The sequence below is a fragment of the Miniopterus schreibersii genome, assembly GCF_964146895.1.
Source record: "Miniopterus schreibersii genome assembly, chromosome: 19".
NCBI classification, from domain to species: domain Eukaryota; kingdom Metazoa; phylum Chordata; class Mammalia; order Chiroptera; family Miniopteridae; genus Miniopterus; species Miniopterus schreibersii.
The window spans coordinates 33384551-33403414 of record NC_138119.1 but is presented as its reverse complement, the minus strand read 5'-3'; the positions used below and the strand labels follow the sequence as shown (position 1 = coordinate 33403414).

Below are 18864 nucleotides of genomic sequence, written 5' to 3'. Positions count from 1 at the left end.
CAAGAATTCAACTGGGACTTTCATATTCAGTGATCAGTGATTAGTGATTAAGAAAGGTGTCCAAGGCCCACCCACCTTAATCCTTAGATTAATGACTTGACCCTTAACCCCAAGATAATCAAGATGTGGATAAGGTATAAAGTAAAACCTAGGAGGTCTTTTCCTATATATATTCTTCCATTATTAGGAAGACTGCTGTTGTGGGGATGGATGGTGTAAAGAATCAAGCAGCTAAAAAAATAAAGGGCAGCAGCCTCTAAGACTAAGAGAGTGTCTTCTGTCACACATGGTACTAGGAGAGGCAGTCTGCAGTGGCAGGACCTTTCCTGAAATCAAAGTTCCATCAAGTTTTAAGGATAGGCCAGTCGCTGGTTAAAAGAACCATCCTGGGAACCCCCCACAAGAGGTAGGAGATCTGAGGCAAAGAGCTGGAAGCAATTTCCTGTTTCCCCAACCCAGAAACAATGAATGACAGGAAAGCAGGGAATGGGAAAATTGAGGCTCCTCCCATTCTTGAGCCTCTTACAACCCAAGGGGTTAGCCCCAATCTCTAAAGCCCATACACAGAGGGTAAGCTGTCCCCAGGTATCACCTCCACATCATTACTCTTGATCACTCTCTCCTGTAAGTCCCTTTATTGTAGTCATAGAGAATATGTAGGTATTTAAACTTTAACAATAATTTTAACATGATACATCCAGGTTTGACTTGCTTTTTAATATATTTATAGATATAAAATTAGGCCTCTAACAGTGATAGGGACAGGGAGATTGCTGCCACCAAACAACCTTTTTTTTTTAAAGTAACAGAAGAGGTAACACCCTATTCTTCCTCCACTTCTGCCCCTCTTCCCACCAACCTCCCTCACCAGACCTATTAGGGGGTGATGGGATGAAGAGAAGAGAGTAAAGGATATGTAATCAAGTGCAAAACACTGTGATAAGTACAGAGGATGAATGAGTGGAAAGGAAAGTGAAGAGTGTAGGGTGGTTAGGGGCTCTAAGGACTTCCCAGAAAAACAGGATTGGGAGGGGGGGTGGACAGGGGGCGAGGATAATATAACTGTCATAGATTTTTTAACAATAAAGAGAAAAAAAAGTCAAAAACCTAAGCCAAAGAGAGTGTGGCACTTCTACCACCCCACTCTGGCTCCTGGTACTGAACAGCCAGTTATATCCCCCACCCCCCACCCAAGAAACAAGGGAGAGTAAAGAAAAGGAAACCCCCATTCCTTATCCCAAACCAGGTAACAAAATAGGCTCCCCTTCCCACCCCCCAAAAGGCTTTGGGGAGAGGCCATTTCTACTGAGTCCTATGCGCCTTCCCATGGAGCCCCACTCCAGGGCTCAACCCCACTCCTAGGTACTCTGTAGGTCACTCCTCTGGTTTGTCCTTCTCCTGGGATGTCTTTCTTTTATCTAAAGCAAAAAGTCCAAAGTGCGTTTCTGCTGAATGTAAGGACAGGAAAGGGCTCCCAGGCAGGATCAGGTTGGCAGCCCAGCCCGCCCCTCCTGGGTACGAGGCCTCAGGACGGCATGCACTGCACCCGGTCGGGGCCCTCCTCCTCGTCCGATGTGTCTGAGGAGCTGGGAGACTCATCAGAGTCTGCATCTGTGGCCCCGACCCCAGGATCTCGCCAGCGCTGTAGAATGGGAAAGGCTTGTCAGTAACTTCCCTGCGACAAACCTGTTAGGTCTTAGCTATATCATTCAGATGCTCTAGGCCAGGAGTCAACAGAATTTTTCTTAAAGGGCCAGACAGTAAATATTTTAGACTCTTGGGCCATGTAGCTGTCGTAAGTATGCAACTCTGCTGTTGTAGCGTGAAAGCGGCCACAGACAATACATAAATGAATGGGTATAGCTGTGTTCCAATAAAACTTTATTTACAAAAACAGGCAGCAAGCCAAATGCCATAGTTTACCCTATCCTAGGCCTCTTGTGGCATGACAGGGAAAACAAAAGGGTCACTCTGAGACTTACTCCTTCTCAACTCCTTCCCCACCATCATGACCTTGCCTTTTTGAAGACAACACTGTGCATGCATGCATGGCAATGGACAAAAAAGCAGATGCCACCCATTTTTGCCGGTGGCTCTTCCAACGCTACCTCAGGACTCTGATGGGAATGGGGGGCGATGGATAGGAAACCCAACCAAGACCACCTGATTCCTCTTTAAAGCAGTGAGGAATTGTGCACTGGAACCTGGGGGCTCACTTCCCACCCCAGCTTACCCGATGATGGCGTCTCTGTCTCAGGTGATGCATGAGGAACCAGAGCATGTGGCTATCAAACAGGTCAGTGTGATGCAAGCTATCTTCATCCCGCTCCCGCTTGTTCTTCTTAATCACCTGGAGCCAAAAAGAGTTAGGGACATGGGGGGTATGTAATGAATGGGGACCCTGGACCTCATGAGAAAAGGCTGGTGTTCTATCCAATAAAGATTTCCCTTAGGAACTGTTAAGCTGAAGTGGGGCTAGATTAGATTAGGAAAGGGTGCCCCAGGTCCATCCATTAAGAAGGTGGGAGGCTTTAAATAGAATGATTCTTCCTAAAAATGTCCCCTATCCCCACTCTAGCATGAACCAGGCACCTCAAAGCTTCCTGCTGGACTGGGACCGTTCCTAGAGATGCAGGGACAGGAATGAAGGCGAGGGAGGGTGTCAGAGCAGTGCCTTTGACTACTGGGCAGCAAATCATTTCCTCCTATGACAATGAAAACTCAGTGGTATGTAGATAAGAAGACAGAAGAACATTTGCAGTCAGCTACTTACGTCCTTTAACCCTGTAAGTTCAGTGGAAGCTTCAGCTGTGGGTGCCCAGATCTTGACATCATGGTCTAGGCCGCTGGTTGCCAGCACAGGCAAATGAGGATGGGGCTCAAGACAGTTTACCTAGCCACAGGAGGAAAGGAAAGCATAGGCTCAGGGGTGTGTGGGAACAGGGTGTAAAAACCACTATTCACCTTGAGCCAAATAGCTAGCTATCCTTGATCAGGGCTGAGGCAGCTACTGGAAAGGTAGGCTCACCGGTTATGAGGCTAAGCCAAAGAGCCCTGGAGGTGGAAGAAAGTCTGGACACAGACTGGGTATAAGACCAGGCCCATTTCTCATTTCCTGTGTATAGGCAGTGGTGGCCTTGTCCCCAGAAATAGCCTTAGGGGTGGGCGAGTGACTGGCTGAGCTTACTGCTGGCTTCAGAAAAAGGCAATGAGGTCCAGATGACCTCATTCACTAGATTCCACAGCTCCAACTTATCCAAGGCTGGAAAAAACCATCTCAGGAGCTTTCACCAAGTAGCAAATAAATTTTTAAAAATGAAGAAAGCAGCAGCTGCCACTAAGCACCCAGAGAAGAGTAAGAGAACAATTACATTCACTTGGCACTGTTTACTCAAACTGGAGGAAGGCACAGGCTGGGAAAAGGCCAAGGTGGGGAGGGGAGGCACATTTATGGCTGATAGGAACTCTGCACATTTCAGGGGACAGCATCCTGATACCTGCCCTGAAAGCATAGTAGGCTTAGCTATAGGGTGGCAGAGTATACCAGGGCAGCGTTTTAGGGATCCCACAGCCTCAATCTCAGCCACCCTCTGGGTGTATTCACTGAGCAGGAGAAATGAACTAGGGCGGGCAGGCAGGCCTCTGGCTTAGGCAGTTCCCTCCTGTCAGAAGGTCCTGATGCCCCCTGCTGTCTGACTTGGAAACTTCAGCCTTCCTAACAACAGAGCAGGGTAGCTCCCATCCCCACTGGGAGTGCTGGTCCAGATCTAGCTACATTTTCAGCCTTTTAGTCCGGTGAAGGATAGGAAAGGCACCAAGAATGAAGAAGGTGTGGTCCTAGCCACACCTCATCTCACCCCAGCCAGCTTTGCAGCCTCCCTACAATCCAAGGAGACAAGCCCTGGAAAAAAGCCTCTCTCAGTTCTCTCTGGACCAACCTCCTCTGCTTCACCTGACCTTGCGAGCAGGTGAGGGGAAGCCAGGGACAGCATGGAAAATAAAATTGATCTACAGACTCCCAATCTTCTTCGTCTTCCATTTTAAAAATAAGCAAAACGCTAAAAAGAAGAGCCTAAAAGAAAGTAAAAAACCCCATTTCCCTTCTTCTCTCACTCCACATATCAGCTCACTACAAAGTTTCTATTTGGGCTCCTTCAGCCAGTGTGTAAAAGGTTCCAGCACCTAGAATATGAGGCGGCGCTAGACAGAAACTCCAATTCCCAGGAACTTTACCAAAAGATATGTGACAGCTTATACATACAAACCTTGAATTCATTCATCCACCTCCTGATAACTCCCTTACCCCTCTACTCTGACCTAGCTCTGCTTGAACGAGTAAATTAAAAAAGCACAGGGGAGAAATTCTTTGGAACTTAAGACTAAGGACAAAGCCAATGACAAAAGAAACAACAGAATAAGTTACATATAGTACCTAAGTTGGAGCCTGCTGAGGGAGCCAACAGAGAGCTTCTGGACCAGGGTACCTGATCACTTCACCAGACCTGTCTGAATGCCAAGACTTATCTGGTCAATGCTGCCTGAACAGAGAAAAGAGCTCTGGCCTTAGATGACTGGGATGGGGGGAGGGAAGGAAGAGGGGATGGGATGAAGCAGCAAAATGGTTTTTAACAACTAAGGATTGTCCTTTGACATTACCCCCAATCTTTGTCCCTGAATGGGAACAAAGAAAGGACTAGAGTTTGAGCCCAAAACAGGGTCGAATCCTAGGCAAATGTGGATAATCATTCCTAAGACCCCTCTGGTTCTAATATTCTACTTTATGATACAGACCTGCTCTCAGTCTGCATTGAGGCTGATGCCTGGTGACCCCATTGCTAGGAAGTTAGGACAAAAAAACAACAAAAACAGAGGGAGCCAAGTAAGGACCACATGAATCATTCAGCTTACAGAGGCAAGAATAAGTCAGAAAACACTTTAGGGTGCAGTCTTTATACCTCTTGGTCTAGTCCCTCACTCTTACGACTACTAAAACTCAGGCCTGGGGCCCACCCAAACCCAAGCAATTGCCCCCCACCTGAGCACCTGGCTTAATCTTCAAAACCTAGTATTGGCAGAGCTGAAAGCAAACTGGCCTGAAAAGTGATTTTGGAGAATGGACAAGAACAGCTCTGCATCTCTCTGGAACAGGATTCAAGACAATAGTTTATAATGAAGAAAGGACTGGCTGGCCCATTTTGACTTCCTTCTGACTATATGCCTATTATAGAATTCTCATTAAGACTCCATTATTTTGGGTTTGTTCATTGCAGATGATAGGTGAGGACTTAAGAGTAGAAAATGAAGCAGGCAACAGTGAGTCACACCAAGTTCTAGACTCCTCTCTATACTCAGGCCATAGAAGTCTTGGATATCTACTGGTTTCAGATCCCAAAAATTTAGAGGAAACCAGAAGAAAATCTCAAACAGCCTCACACCAGGGCAAAAAACACACAGAAGGAATGGGATCTTGATTTCAAGAAATCATTCTAAATTCTAACACCACTCTCTGGATAAACCTCATCAAGGGATGACTGGGCTCTTTGCAGCTCTCCACAGCTTAGAAGGATGAAAAGGAAGAGAGACTAAGCTGTCTCAGTCATTCCTTACAGGCTCTTAACCAGACTATCTTGGGTAATCAGTATAATGTAGTCTCCCAAACTGTCTCACTTCTGCAGTCCAAAAACCTTACAACAGAAAGCTATTCAACTCCTTTGTGACTCTGGGTCTTAAAAAATACAAAAGGTTAGCTAGGTACATCTTAAGAGCTGACCACCTTTCACTCCCCAACTCAGGATCCTCATGCTTCCTTTGTGCCCTAACTTTATGGAGGTTGTCTGGAGAATTCAAAGGACAGGCAGACTGAAGTGATCATGGTTTGTATAAGCAAGCTGTTCAGTCATTCTTAAAAAATTTTTTTTGCCATATTTGCTCTCTCCCTATGTATTCATATATATTGTGTTTGCAGCCATTTGAATATAAGCCTGACACTTGACCCTTAAATACTTAATATGTATCTCCTAAGTATAAGGATATTCTCCTACATAAATAGAATGCTATCATCACATCAAGTAAATTTAATATTGAATACTACATTATCTAATATATGGACCTTTTTCTGATTTTCCCATTTATCCGAAAATGTTCCTTCCAACTTATAGGCCGGTTCAGAATCTAGTTAAGATCGCTACTTAGCTACTCATAAGGGATGAGAGAGACACAGAGACATCTTTGGCATTATATAGGACGGTGTTCTTTCAACTTCAGTGCTTTTCTTTTGGAAAAGGTCCATGCCTAGAGATATCTTACTCAGGCCAGAGGTGATTCCCTAAGATCCATTTCTCTTTTTAATAAACCATATTTTAGATGGGCAGAAGACAGGAAAAGGAAGAAAATATCCCATCAAAACCTCAGCACTCCCAGGCCACAATGCCTTTTAGCTGGCTAGCCCTCTAAGACATGGTAACATGTGTGTCACAGTGAGAACTCAGAGCCCTGACAAAACCTACCTTAATGACTGGAGAGAGTAGGGAGCCAGCCAGCCCAGTATACCATACTCACCACGCCTCCCTTGTCCCCCTCCATGAACTGAATGATCTGGCAGGATGATTTCTCCCAGAGGAAGATATGCCCGCAGTCACTACCGCTCACCACAAACTCACTCTTGGGGCCATAGAAATTGACACCTTTTACTGAAATGATAAATGAGGGAATAAACCACATGACAGTTGGCATCAGGCCTATATATATTTACCTCAGAGGGAATTTAGCTATTCACAAACTAGAACAGCTAAGAGCCAAAGAATTCCTTTCATTTTCACAGAACAATCAAGGGAATACATATGTATAATAGTCATAACAAGAATCACACCAGCCCCAGAGGCTATTTCTATTCTCCCAAAGAGCTCCAAGGGCTGAGGGGTTGGCAGTCCCTAGCAATAGCCTAAATTTCATTACTCTACACTCTTATTGAGCAACCACAGGCCTCACTAATGCCTTAGTGCCCCAACCTGAACTGCCCCAGCTCTGCCTACTCCTAGTCAGCACTGTCCTATGCCCTAGGATTATTCTTGGGATGTGTACTTCACTGGCGCCTTGTCAATGCTTCCTGGGTCAACAGCTCACCTGAGACTGATAGAGGTACAATCACAACTGCCTATAGAAGCAAGCATCTGAACTGTGTTTGTTACCAAGACTGTACAACAGGGACCCACTCTCTGAAATTAGTGAGAGAAGCCAGGAGTCCCAACTATGATGTCCACTTCTTTACCAGGCATGAGAATGGCACTGCTTCTTTTGTCTGCCATGGACTAAGATCCAAGTACAGATTTTTCCCTTTCTTCTCACCAGCTCAAGAGAAAAAGGAAAACTAACTGCTCTCTCCAAATCAAAATTATGACAGATACCTGTTAGGAGTGGTAACAATAACAAAGAGCAGTGATTCCCCAACTTTTCTGTATATTAGAATCATGTTAAGGGGCTTTTAACATCCCAATCAGACCACATCCCATACCAATTAAATCAGAATGCCTGGGGATGGGAGCCAGGCACCAGTATTTTTAAAAGAATGTCAGGTGCCCAGCTGGCATGGCTCAGCAGTTCAGCATCAACCTATGATCCAGGAGATGGAGGTTTGATTCCCAGTCAGGGCACATGCCCGGATTTCAGGCTCAATCCCCAGTGGGGGGCATGCAGGAGGCAGTCGATCAATGACTCTCATTGATATTTCTATCTCTCTCCCTCTCCATGCCTCTCTCTGAAATCAATAAAGACATATTTAAAAGTAAATAAATAAATAAACTAAGGATAAGAGTGAGATACAAATAAATAAATGTTAGTGACTCCACTGTGCAAAAAAGAACAAAAAAGGCCAGGCTTCATTGCAAACTTGGGCAAAGTACTACACCGTTCCTCCTCCTCCTCTCGAGAGGTACAAATTCACCCTCTTTCAGGCAATTCAGTACCACTGACTGAAGAGGGCTTTCCTGGACTCCTTAACAAGCTTTTTAATCCTGAAGCTACCTGAAACCATAAGAGAAATAGTCCAGTCTCCTTATGCTCAAACCAAATGATGTCACTGCAGTGATGATAGATGCCCCCAAGCCCTCTCTCCTCTAGCATAGTAGGCCCACGACAACTCCAGCCCAAGTAGGCATCCCCTCCCACAGCCCTCAGTGGCAGGCAGTCTACTTCTTTAGGTAGTTCCTATTTGCACAACCTGAATGAGACACTGTGGTTCTCCAAGCCAACAGATTTGGCTACAAAAACCTCGAAAGACAGCCTCACCTGTGGCGTTATTTCTGTGGCCCTTATATCTCTTAACATACTGGGCCCCATCACTGTGAGAGGAGTTGAAGAGATAAATGTCTTCATCATTGTAACTGGCCAGGAGCTCTGCCAAGAACAAGCACACAGCAGTGAAGGCAAAGGCTGAAAAAAGCTGGGATCAGGAGCTGGGGGTTGGGGGTGGGGCTTCTTGCCAGTAGTGCCCCCTCCTAATACCCAGGTATGTAACACCCATCTTAGTTGGAACAGCAGGCAAGTCAGGTGTCTCAAGTAGACTAGAACATGCTGCCAACCCAGGGGTAGCAGAATGATCAAAAAGATCACACCCATTAACTCAGGAATAAGTCATGGCTTAAGAACCTGCTCAGGCATGTAGTCTGGGCTTCAGGACAGGCCCTTGCCAAACCTCATCTGCAGCAATCTGCAGGTGGTACCTGGCATCTCCAAGGGTCATCTGCTGCATCCTCCCACTGTGTGTTCACCATCAGCAACTACTTCCCAGTTGCTCCACTTGGAGCTACAGCACAATGGTGAGCACTAGAGGACACATGCCTCACTGTTCAGCAGCTTCCTAGACAGAGGGGGCATGCCAGCCTAGGAGCTGGGCCCTGCTCACGTACCTGTGCCGTCGTGGCTGTACACAAGACAGGTGATGTTTGCTTTGGACTCACTGTTCACCTGCAATAAGGAGCAGATACTGACTGATGCCCCACCCCCACCCCTCATTTGTTACACCATCTTCAGGAAAAAGGTTTTCCTTCAAACTCCCATAATGTTCTCTGTTCAGAGGTTGAGAGAAAGAGACAAAGAGAGGAGTACAACCGATGAAACATGACCATCTCTGTGGGAGAGGGCTTTCTGTTGGCTGTCCTCTGTGTGCTAGCCATTTTATATATATATTATCTCACAGGCCTTACCATCACGGTACAAGGCAGCTATCTCTATTTTGTAAGAAAACTGGCCAACAGAGTACGGTGACTGCCCAATATCACAAGCTGGTAAGTGATGGAGCCAGGATTCAAATCCAGGTGTTTGACTCAAAAGTTCAAGCTCTTCCCACCATAGCAACAAGTTTGGGAGGAGCCTTGGGGTCAAGTTAGGGAAGCCTAGAGCCACTGGCCCTTCATGAATCTTACCAGGTGATGAGGACAGAATTTCTTGAGTACTCCATTGTTCTCATTCTCATCAATTTTCCTCTGGTCATAAATCCTATGGTGGAAGAAGAAATGAAAATGTCAAAAACTTACAAACTGATTGCTTGAAGACATGCAACTTAATGTAGTGGCAGGAACAGCAGACAGCTGGATGTCAGGTCAGATGAAAAACATTCCCTAACCAAGCTAGAAGGTCTCCCCTCTTCTACCTTTCTTCCAAACCCTACCTCTTTTATTCAGGTATTTCCCATCTCAAGTGGTTATCCTCAGTTATACCAGTTTGAAGTGGCTTATCTCTCTTCTCAGCTTTGTATCACCTACTGTTTATTTGCATGGAAATAACATTATCATAGAGCTTTTTGTGCATATGCTATCTTCTCAATATGTTACTCATGGGCAGAGACTATACCTTGTATGTCAGTAGATTTTCAATTCCTTCTTGAAATATTATTTGGCCAGTTCTCCTTCTTATACCACACAACTATTACAAATCACCACCTATATCTCAAGACGCCTGCTCTCCTTCCTTCATTCCCATCAAGCATCAAACTATCTTCATCTTCCCTCATCTCTCCAATTCAAATTTTAATCATTCATTCACATTTTTATGACACATATCATGTACCAAGTATTATCCCAGGTGCTGGAAATACTGTGAAGAATAAGACAGCTCCAACATCTGTCTTCACCTATTATTCCCCTTCGATCTCAGAACCTCCACAGCTGGTTGATTCCTCTCCCCCAATTTTTTAAATTGATTTCAGAGAGAGGAAGGGAGAGACAGAAACATCAATGATGAGAATCACTGATCATCTGCTTTCTGCATGTCACTCCCCCCCTCCCCCCCGGGATGGAGCCCACAACCCAGGCATGTGCCCTGACTGGGAATCGAACCTCGACCTCCTGGTTCATGGGTTGGCACTCAACCACTGAGCCACACCAGCTGGGCTCCACAGCTGCTCTTAATCTCATCCCTCCAAGGACTCTGGTTGATCAGTCCATTCTCAATCTCTTCCTCATCACTGTCTGCTCATTTTCTAAACATCCTCCTACTAGTGGCGGTCCTTTGCTATTATTGCTCTTTCTGTCCTTCCCCTTTAAAGTCAAATTATGAAAAGAGTGATCTACAATCAGTATTTTCACTTCCTCACTTCCTACTCACTTCTCAATCCATTCCCGCCTAGCTTTGGCCCTCAACTCACCACTGAACTTCTCTGGCTAAAGTCATTAGTAACCAAATTGCGAATGCCAACCAGATATTCTTCAGGCCTTCCTCTCTTGTCCTGACATGGTTCATTACTCCTTCACCTGAAACACTTTCTTTCCTTAATGTCCAACCACTCCTTAATGCTGGTGATAGGCTTTTCTTTGTCCATCCCTTAAATATGGACATTCCCCAGAGGTTTAGTCTTAAGTTGTCCTGACTCTATATTAGGAAACTTTAACTAGCGTCTAAGTAACATGTGAACATCCAGAAACTGCTTATGTGCATTTTCCAGGGAGAAGGGTCATAGTTCTCCTTATATTCTCAAAGACGCCAGAGACTCAAAGGGAGATAGGAGGGAGAATTCTGATCAATACTTTCCATTAGTGATCAAATTCCATTATCAATGCTTCAACTACCACCTACATGCGAACATGTCTCATAATCTGTGTCTCCAGACCAAAGTTACTGAGCTCCAGAATTATACCTACATGCCAAATGAAGTTATAATAAGATGGCCAAAAGTAAACTCATTCTCCTAAAACTAAACCCATTCTAAATTCATCCCTTCTCCTGAATCTCTGTTAATGGCATTATCCTAAATTTAGGTGGCGAAGCCAGAAATCAGGTCCTTTCTCTCCTACAGAACTAATTTCTTTCTTGTCAATTAGACTCCCTGGGTGTATTTCTTGATGATACCTGTTTTCTCCACCCTTAATCAATTTTTGCCTAGATAATAGATAGTATCCTTCTAAACCAATCTCCTTGCTTATACTATCACCAGAATTATATCTAAAATGCAAAATTTTATATTAATTTCCTGCTTAAATCTCTTCAGCAATTTTGTACTTTCTACTAAAAACTATCTAAACTCCTTAGTATGGTTACCTCTACTTCTCAAAGGTCCCATACATTATACAAAAAACAACAAATAAAAACTATGCTTCCTTGAACATACCATGTCATGTCACATCTTGTTAACTTACCTCTAAACATACTGTCCCCTCTACCTAAAATACTAATTTCTCATTGTCTTTAATACTTCCTTTGTGAGGAAGAACAGCATAGTGAAATGGTTTTTACTACATTTAAGGAGTGTGATCTGAGTTCAAATACTAATTCTGCCACTTACTAAATGAGTAATACTGAGTACGTTACTTAACATTTGTAATCCATATGTATCTTTCTCCAGAATCCTCTTCAAAGGCACAGACTCTATCTAGTTAAGTATGTATCTAACACACAGATGTTCAGTAAGTGATAAATAAATGAATAAATGAATATATGTTTGTATTCTCCACAATCCCTTGCTTAATATCCTACTTAAGAGAATAGCCAGGAAATGTTTGCTAAATGAACCAGAGAAAGAAAAGAGGGCCCTGGTCGGGTAGTTCAGTTGGTTAGAGTGTCCTCCCAATATGCCAAGGTTGTGGGTTTGATCCCTGGTCCGGGCACACACAAGTATCAACTAATGGCCCAGCAGGGTGTGGCTCAGTGGCTGGGCATCAACCTGGGATCCAGGAGACCGCGGTTGGTTCGATTCCCGGTCAGGGAACACGCCTGCGTTGCAGGCTTGATCCCCAGTCGAGGGCGTGCAGGAGGCAGCCAATCAATGACAACTCTCTCATCAGTGATGTTTCTCTCTCTCCCTTTCCCTTCCTCTCTCTGAAATCAATAAAGATGTATTTTAAAAAAATCAACTAATGAATGCATAAATAAGTGAAATAGATGTTTCTCTCTCTCTCCCACTCTTCCCTCTTCCTCTCTCTCAAATCAATAAAAAAAAATTAAAATAAAAAAGAGGAATAGGAGACTGCTATATTACCAGTTACTACTCTTCAGCAAATATGTATTATCTGATAATCAAATTTTTCTTCTAAATTAAGTCTAAATCACAGCTCTCAAATGTCACTAAGCCATCATAAACTTCAGGAAGTCAGTAAATTAGTAAAAACTATTTAAATATTTAATATTTTGGTGTATGGACTATTCTTTATTCCTCAGTATCTAACACTCTTTGTCCTTCTTCTTTATGGAGAAATCCTTACTTTTTAAAAAAAAAGTTTTTTAATTTAAAATTAACTTCAGAATGGTTGTAAAAAATGTGCTCTCATTTAAAGGCAGATAACACTTTTCACCCACTACCAGGAAAGGAAAACAAAAAGTCTTTCATTTATCTAGTGATCCCCTCTCTCCTCCTTTTCAAACTGATAACCCCAACAACAAAAATTATAGCTCAAACAGGCCAATTAGACAGGGATGGGATAGTTTATGGCTAAGGGCCATGGGAACTAATTGGTACACCTGGGGATTGAATCCATAAAGTCTGTTTCCTTAGGATATACCTCAATAGCCAGTGTTACAACAGATATTCACAGTAACAAAAATATCACTACAGATAAAGAAAAGTGGTTCAAGACAATGGGAGCCAAAAGTGCCGACTTCACACAGAGTACTCCCAAGTCAAATAATTTCTGTATCTGAAACCAGCATTCAAAACTTCTAAGGCATGTTAGCTTATACATGAAATGGTGGAAGATATTTACAATACAACATTTGCTAATAAACTTGGGATTATGCCTTAACTGCTATGTGGGGACCTTGGTCAATTCATCACAGTTCTTTAAAACTTGATAATCCCTATTAAGCCATCCCTCAGAGACTGTTACTTTACGGAGCAGAATACCTCACAAGGAGCTAAACTCTTTTGGAAGAGGGCAAAAAACTCAAGATGGTAGTTAGTGGATCCTAGGCAATTCATGCCTTTCCATAGGGACACCTGACAGTACACAATACATTAGAGTCTCAAACTCTCAAAGACACAGAAGAGCCACAGACTCACCTTACAAACTGATCTCGTCCGCCCACTGCAAACTGGTGAGTATTGGCAGGATTTACATAGATTGTATACAGCCCCACTTTCTTCTCCTTCTCTTTTGTCACCACCAGCTTCCTTTAAGATTAGAAAAGCATCAAAGTTATATTCTCCCAAAGGTACAGATAGTCATGGCAAGTGAGAGCAAAGAGAACAACGTTTGTTTTGAACATAAGACAACAAAACCCCCCTTCACATATTTACTAAATGCTACTTTGAGGATGGGGAAAAAATGTAGTGAAGTCATTTTTCTGGTGTTCCTCAAGAAGTATAAAGGTATATGAAAGTATTGCTCCTCAGGTAGTTCTCAGTTTAGCTGGAATCCAACATGATAACCAATCATTAAACAGACAATACTATCCACATCTCCCCATCCTTCATTTGTAAATACATACTCCCTATCATCTGGGAGCAGGAAGTGAGGGGAGGATGAATCGCAAAAGAGTCAGAGTCTATCTCCTAGATTCCAGAAAAGTGTAACTTAAAATCCAGTGTTAAAAATGCACAGCAGAATGACAAGCCACAGTTTTCTAGCACAGAGGCAATCCAAAAGAAAAAAGCATTCTTCTTTCCTTATCTGAAGCAAATTAGGAGAGGAGGTTCTTATGAAGATAGCTGTTCTATCATCTGTATTACTTTCAGGTGTACAACTCCATGATTAGACATTTATATAACTTACAAAGTGATCACCCTGAAGACAGCTGTTTTTAAATCTGGAAAATAATTTCTAAATTATTCTTCTGGTTGTACCACCAAAAAAGGGGGATCCTTAGGAGGACATGGGGCCCTGAGAAAATGCTATAAAATTTCAGAGTTTTAGCCACAAGACTCTGGCTTTTAGCGATAATTTGTCCCACCTTAAGGGTAGCATTATGAATACTCTTCCCAGATCTAAGTGTCCAACCAGTCAAATATGACATCATAAAGATTAGTAAATTTACAGAGAAGGAAAGACATACAAGAAAAGACCTGGGTTTTAGCTTTCGTTTTTAATCTAAGGTTTTGCTCACTTCTGTTGCTATGGAAACTGAAAGAAATATAAGCATGACAACAAATTTCTTGTAAAGAAATGATTTCTAGCATCCCCTCTGCATGGTCAGTCACTCTAGCCTACAGACCTGCTTCTAGGCAAAGTGGAGAAATTTTACTTGCTTTTAAAATCTCTGCAGCCTTCCATTAAAAGAATAGTATACAGAGGTCATTAAAAAGGAACGTCATTAGGGAAAACACAAGCACCCTCAAAAACACTAGGCAGAAAACATCAAGGAAAAGTTTCAAGAACACACTAGCAATGGAGAAGAGAGCACTTTAATTGGGTTTCTGATGGAAAAACGGTGGGAGGAGAAGCTGCTTCTTTTCACAGGACTATCTCATTTTCTCAGCAATTTGGATTTTCAAAAGGGTCAAATATAAAGGTTGCCAAGTGGAAGCAAAATGAGGAAACTGTGGGGATTGATTAGGAAGTACTGGCTCCACTGTCATGTAATCCTCACAAAGAGCTTAATCTTTCTATGCTGCAATTTCTCTACCTAAAACAAACAATTCTCTTTGCCAGTGGATAAATGCACAGAGCACCTTGAGCTTTCTGAAGAACATGTAATGGTGCCATAAAACTGATTAATCAGCCCTGGCCAGGTGGCTCAGTCATCCCATACACCAAAAGGTTGCAGGTTCAATTCCCGGTCAGGGCACATACAGGAGGCAACCGATCAATGTTTCTCTCTCACACTGATGTTTCTCTCTCTCTCTCCCCATCCTCTCTCGAAAAATCAATAAAAACATTTCCTTGGGAGGGGGGATTAATCATGGCAGAGGGAAGCAGCACACAAAACCGTATGAAACAAATCCACCAAGTTTTATCTTAAAATTTGCAGATTTTTTAATGAGCAGGTATGTTCCAGCAAACATGGAAAAATAATTACAGATCAGACCAAAAATTCCCTTTGAAAAATATCTCAAAACTCTCCAACTGGCTTCCACTGGCTAAAGGAACATCTACCCATAGCTCCAAATTGACCTCTTTCCCTAAGATGTTAGCTAATTTCACCAGCTTCCAGAGACTCAGCTATCATATAGGGTGGGGCAAAAGTAGGTTTACAGTTGTTTGCGTGGAAAATAATACTATAATAAATAATACAAGAATAAACTTGTGTGTGTCAGGTACTCATAACTGTAAACCTACTTTTGCCCTACCCTGTATACACACAGAAGAAAAATTCCCCTATGCCAACTTCACATTCAGCCCCTGACCTCATTCCAGCCTTCTACTACTTTTTCAACCCCTAAAGCAAAACCTTCTGAAGGCCCACTGTACCTTATTGCCCAAATCCAGAATTTGGGCATCCTTCTACGCAAAGTTTCTCTTATGTTCCCCTCTTTTTGTTTCTATCCCATCTATTACCTAGATCCATTGACCAATGGATCTCAGCCAGATTTTCTGCCATCATTTCATTCCAAATTCAACTATCTGCCAAAGTTAAGTACCCTGGTTCATTACTAGAACCAGATTCCCAATTCCTTGTGGCCTAACAATAGTTTTCCTCTGATCTTAATCCACAGGATAAGATCTCCTTCTGCTTCACAACTCTTCACCAGAGCAGACCAAACTCACATCATTTTTTGCATCTTTGTCCTTCCCCTCCCCTCTCAAAAACTTGCTAGTGTTCCATTACCACAGAACCACAGAACCTTAGAACTGAAAATAACAAACATCATTCAGTTCAAGAGATTAAATTATTTTCTCAAAGCTAAATAACTACAGGCTGGTATTGGAAGGGAGATCCCTTGTCACCCAGTCCTGTTCCCTTTCCAGTATAAACCTAGTATCTATCAACCCTCATCCTCTTGAAGGTTTATATAAATAACCAGTATATCCTTTCTGCAAGCCTAAAATATTTCTATCATTTAAGCAGTTTTTGAAATTCTTCCACAATCTAGACCACTTTTTCTACACATATGCCTAATAATAATCAGTCTTAAGATTATATTCCCTAAATTAACTTACACTATTTTACTTGTATACAATGTAAATCAGTGTCATCCCTTACTCAATACTGGCATACAGGATTTGTTATAATGATTTTTAAGACTAACAAGACAATAACTAATCTAGACAATCCATCAACAAGGTCATGGTTAAATAAATAATGGTACGCCAATGTTATAATATATATATGTCATGGTTAAAAGTGAGGTAGGCCTTTATGGTCTGACAAGAGAAAGATCTCCAAAATACATTATAACACGAAAAAAGCAACTTGCAGAAACAAATATGTTTCTATATACACATATGATTATATATATATATATTAATTATCCCATTTATGGGGAAAGTGTGTATATTAAGATATATAAAAATATACAGTCAAAAAAATTAGAAATGGAGCTGCCGTTTGACCCAGTGATTCCGCTCCTAGGAATGTATCCTAAGAATCCTGAAACATTCATCAGAAAGAATATATGTACCCCAATGTTCATAGCAGCACAGTTTACAATAGCTAAGATCTGGAAACAGCGCAAGTGCCCATCAGTAGATGAGTGGATAAAAAAACCTGTGGGACGTTTACAGCATGGAATACTACACAGCTGTAAAGAAGAAGGATCTAGTACCCTTTGGGACAGTATGGATGGACCTTGAGAATATTATGCTAAGTGAAATAAGCCAGGCAGCAAAAGACAAATATCACATGATCTCGCTTATACGTGGAATCTAAAGAACTTAATAAACTGATGAACAGAATAGACTCAATGACATGGAAGCATAGATGAGACTGACGAATGTCAGAAGGATGGAGGAGGCTGGGTGGGTGGAGGGGGAGAAAGTAACCAAAGAATTTATATGCATATATGCACAACCCAAGGACATGGACAATGGTGGGGAGAGGGACTGGGGAGGGGGAAGGATGGGGTGGAACGGGTTATTGGGGAGAAAAAGGGACACCTGTAATATTTTAAACAAAAATAAAATTAAAACAAACAAACAAAAAAAATATATATATATACACACACACACACACACATACATACAGGATTGGAAAGGTATTTTAAAAAGTGTGTGTGTGTTTTTTAATCCTCACCTGAGGATTATTCTTTCCACTGCTTTTTAAAGAGTGTGGAAGGGGGTGGGTGGGAGGTGAGAGAGATCGATGTGAGAGACACACATTGATTGGTTGGCTTCCACATGCGCCCCAACTGGGGATGGGAATCAAGCCTGCAACCGAGGTATGTACCTTTGGCAAGAATCAAACCCAGGATCTTTCAGTGTGGGCTGATGCTCTAACCACTGCGCAAAACTGGCTAGGGCAGGTATTCAAAATTTTTAACAATGATTATCAATAGCCAGAAAAGTGGGTCATGGGGAGGTGTGCATGAGGGAGCATTTGCATTTTGTCCATATGCTTTTTATTTGAATTTCCCGTGTGTGTGTGCACGTGGGGGGAGAGGGACACACACACACCAGGGCTGCCTGGATCCAAACAAGATGCTATGATATCACATAGCTGAAAAAGATACAATTTACCCACAAGTCTCAAAATGATGTAAAAATGAACTGTGATATGACAGTTCTATAGCTACCAATATTTTTGTTCAAAATTGGTTTGTTTACATGTTTTGATATATAATTGAATTGAAACTATATAGTACCATATCTCTAAGCTGCTTTGTAGAGTAATATGCTTCTTGTGGGTAAGTTGAGGGGCACACAAGTGAATGGAAAGTTGTTAAAGCCCATGTATAATAAGATAACTGATTCCTGCTTTAGAAACAAAGTTAGACTGAACAGTACTTCACTGCTGACAGACAGACAAATAACAACAAAGTAGTAAGGAACTCCCCTGAACCCTAATCTGCTTCTCATAGGAACAAAGGGACCATTCTTATGGACCAGAGAACTGAGCATTACCTAGGCCATGTGGAATATTTTCAAGACCAAGAGATCCAGTTCTGTAAAAGTACTACTGCTATACTTACGAAGCTGGCCGGTCTTGTCTGAGGTCAATGGTGAAGACAACTGCATCTTCACCTGCAGATAGAAACGTACAGGGAGAGTCTGGTTCCAGGGCCAACTGTAGGAGAAAAAAGGGAAAGGATGAGGTTTCTAAAGATTAGAATTAGAGGCTATCTAGTTCATCCCTTTATCTTTTGGAAGGGCTGCACTGAAAATGTCTTAGCAAGAAAGATCATTTAAATAAGCCCATCCTCTCTTGTTCTCTATAAATTACTTACAGCTTACTTACTCTATACAAGTCAAAATGACAGGTGATTTGCTATTTTAACTAAGTCCCCAAGGGATGTGAACAGTGATACCACAGGAAAACATCAGTCATCAGGGCTCATTCTCCAATAAA

General features: G+C 42.4%; 1 protein-coding gene across 8 annotated transcripts in view; it reads right to left on the bottom strand.

The window, feature by feature from the left end:
• Window positions 1–696: 696 nt before the first annotated feature.
• DCAF8 (DDB1 and CUL4 associated factor 8) overlaps window positions 697–18864 on the bottom strand; it is a 41274-nt gene continuing 23106 nt past the window's right edge. For all 8 annotated transcript variants that reach the window (XM_081121836.1, XM_081121835.1, XM_081121837.1 and 5 more), the window contains 9 exons: window positions 18488–18582; window positions 13484–13594; window positions 9420–9492; window positions 8904–8961; window positions 8284–8391; window positions 6559–6689; window positions 2774–2893; window positions 2234–2350; window positions 697–1642 (listed from right to left, as the gene is read on the bottom strand). In XM_081121836.1, coding sequence (XP_080977962.1) covers window positions 1526–1642; window positions 2234–2350; window positions 2774–2893; window positions 6559–6689; window positions 8284–8391; window positions 8904–8961; window positions 9420–9492; window positions 13484–13594; window positions 18488–18582 — 930 coding nt within the window. In that variant the 3' untranslated portion in view covers window positions 697–1525. The remainder of the gene's footprint in view (window positions 1643–2233; window positions 2351–2773; window positions 2894–6558; window positions 6690–8283; window positions 8392–8903; window positions 8962–9419; window positions 9493–13483; window positions 13595–18487; window positions 18583–18864) is intronic.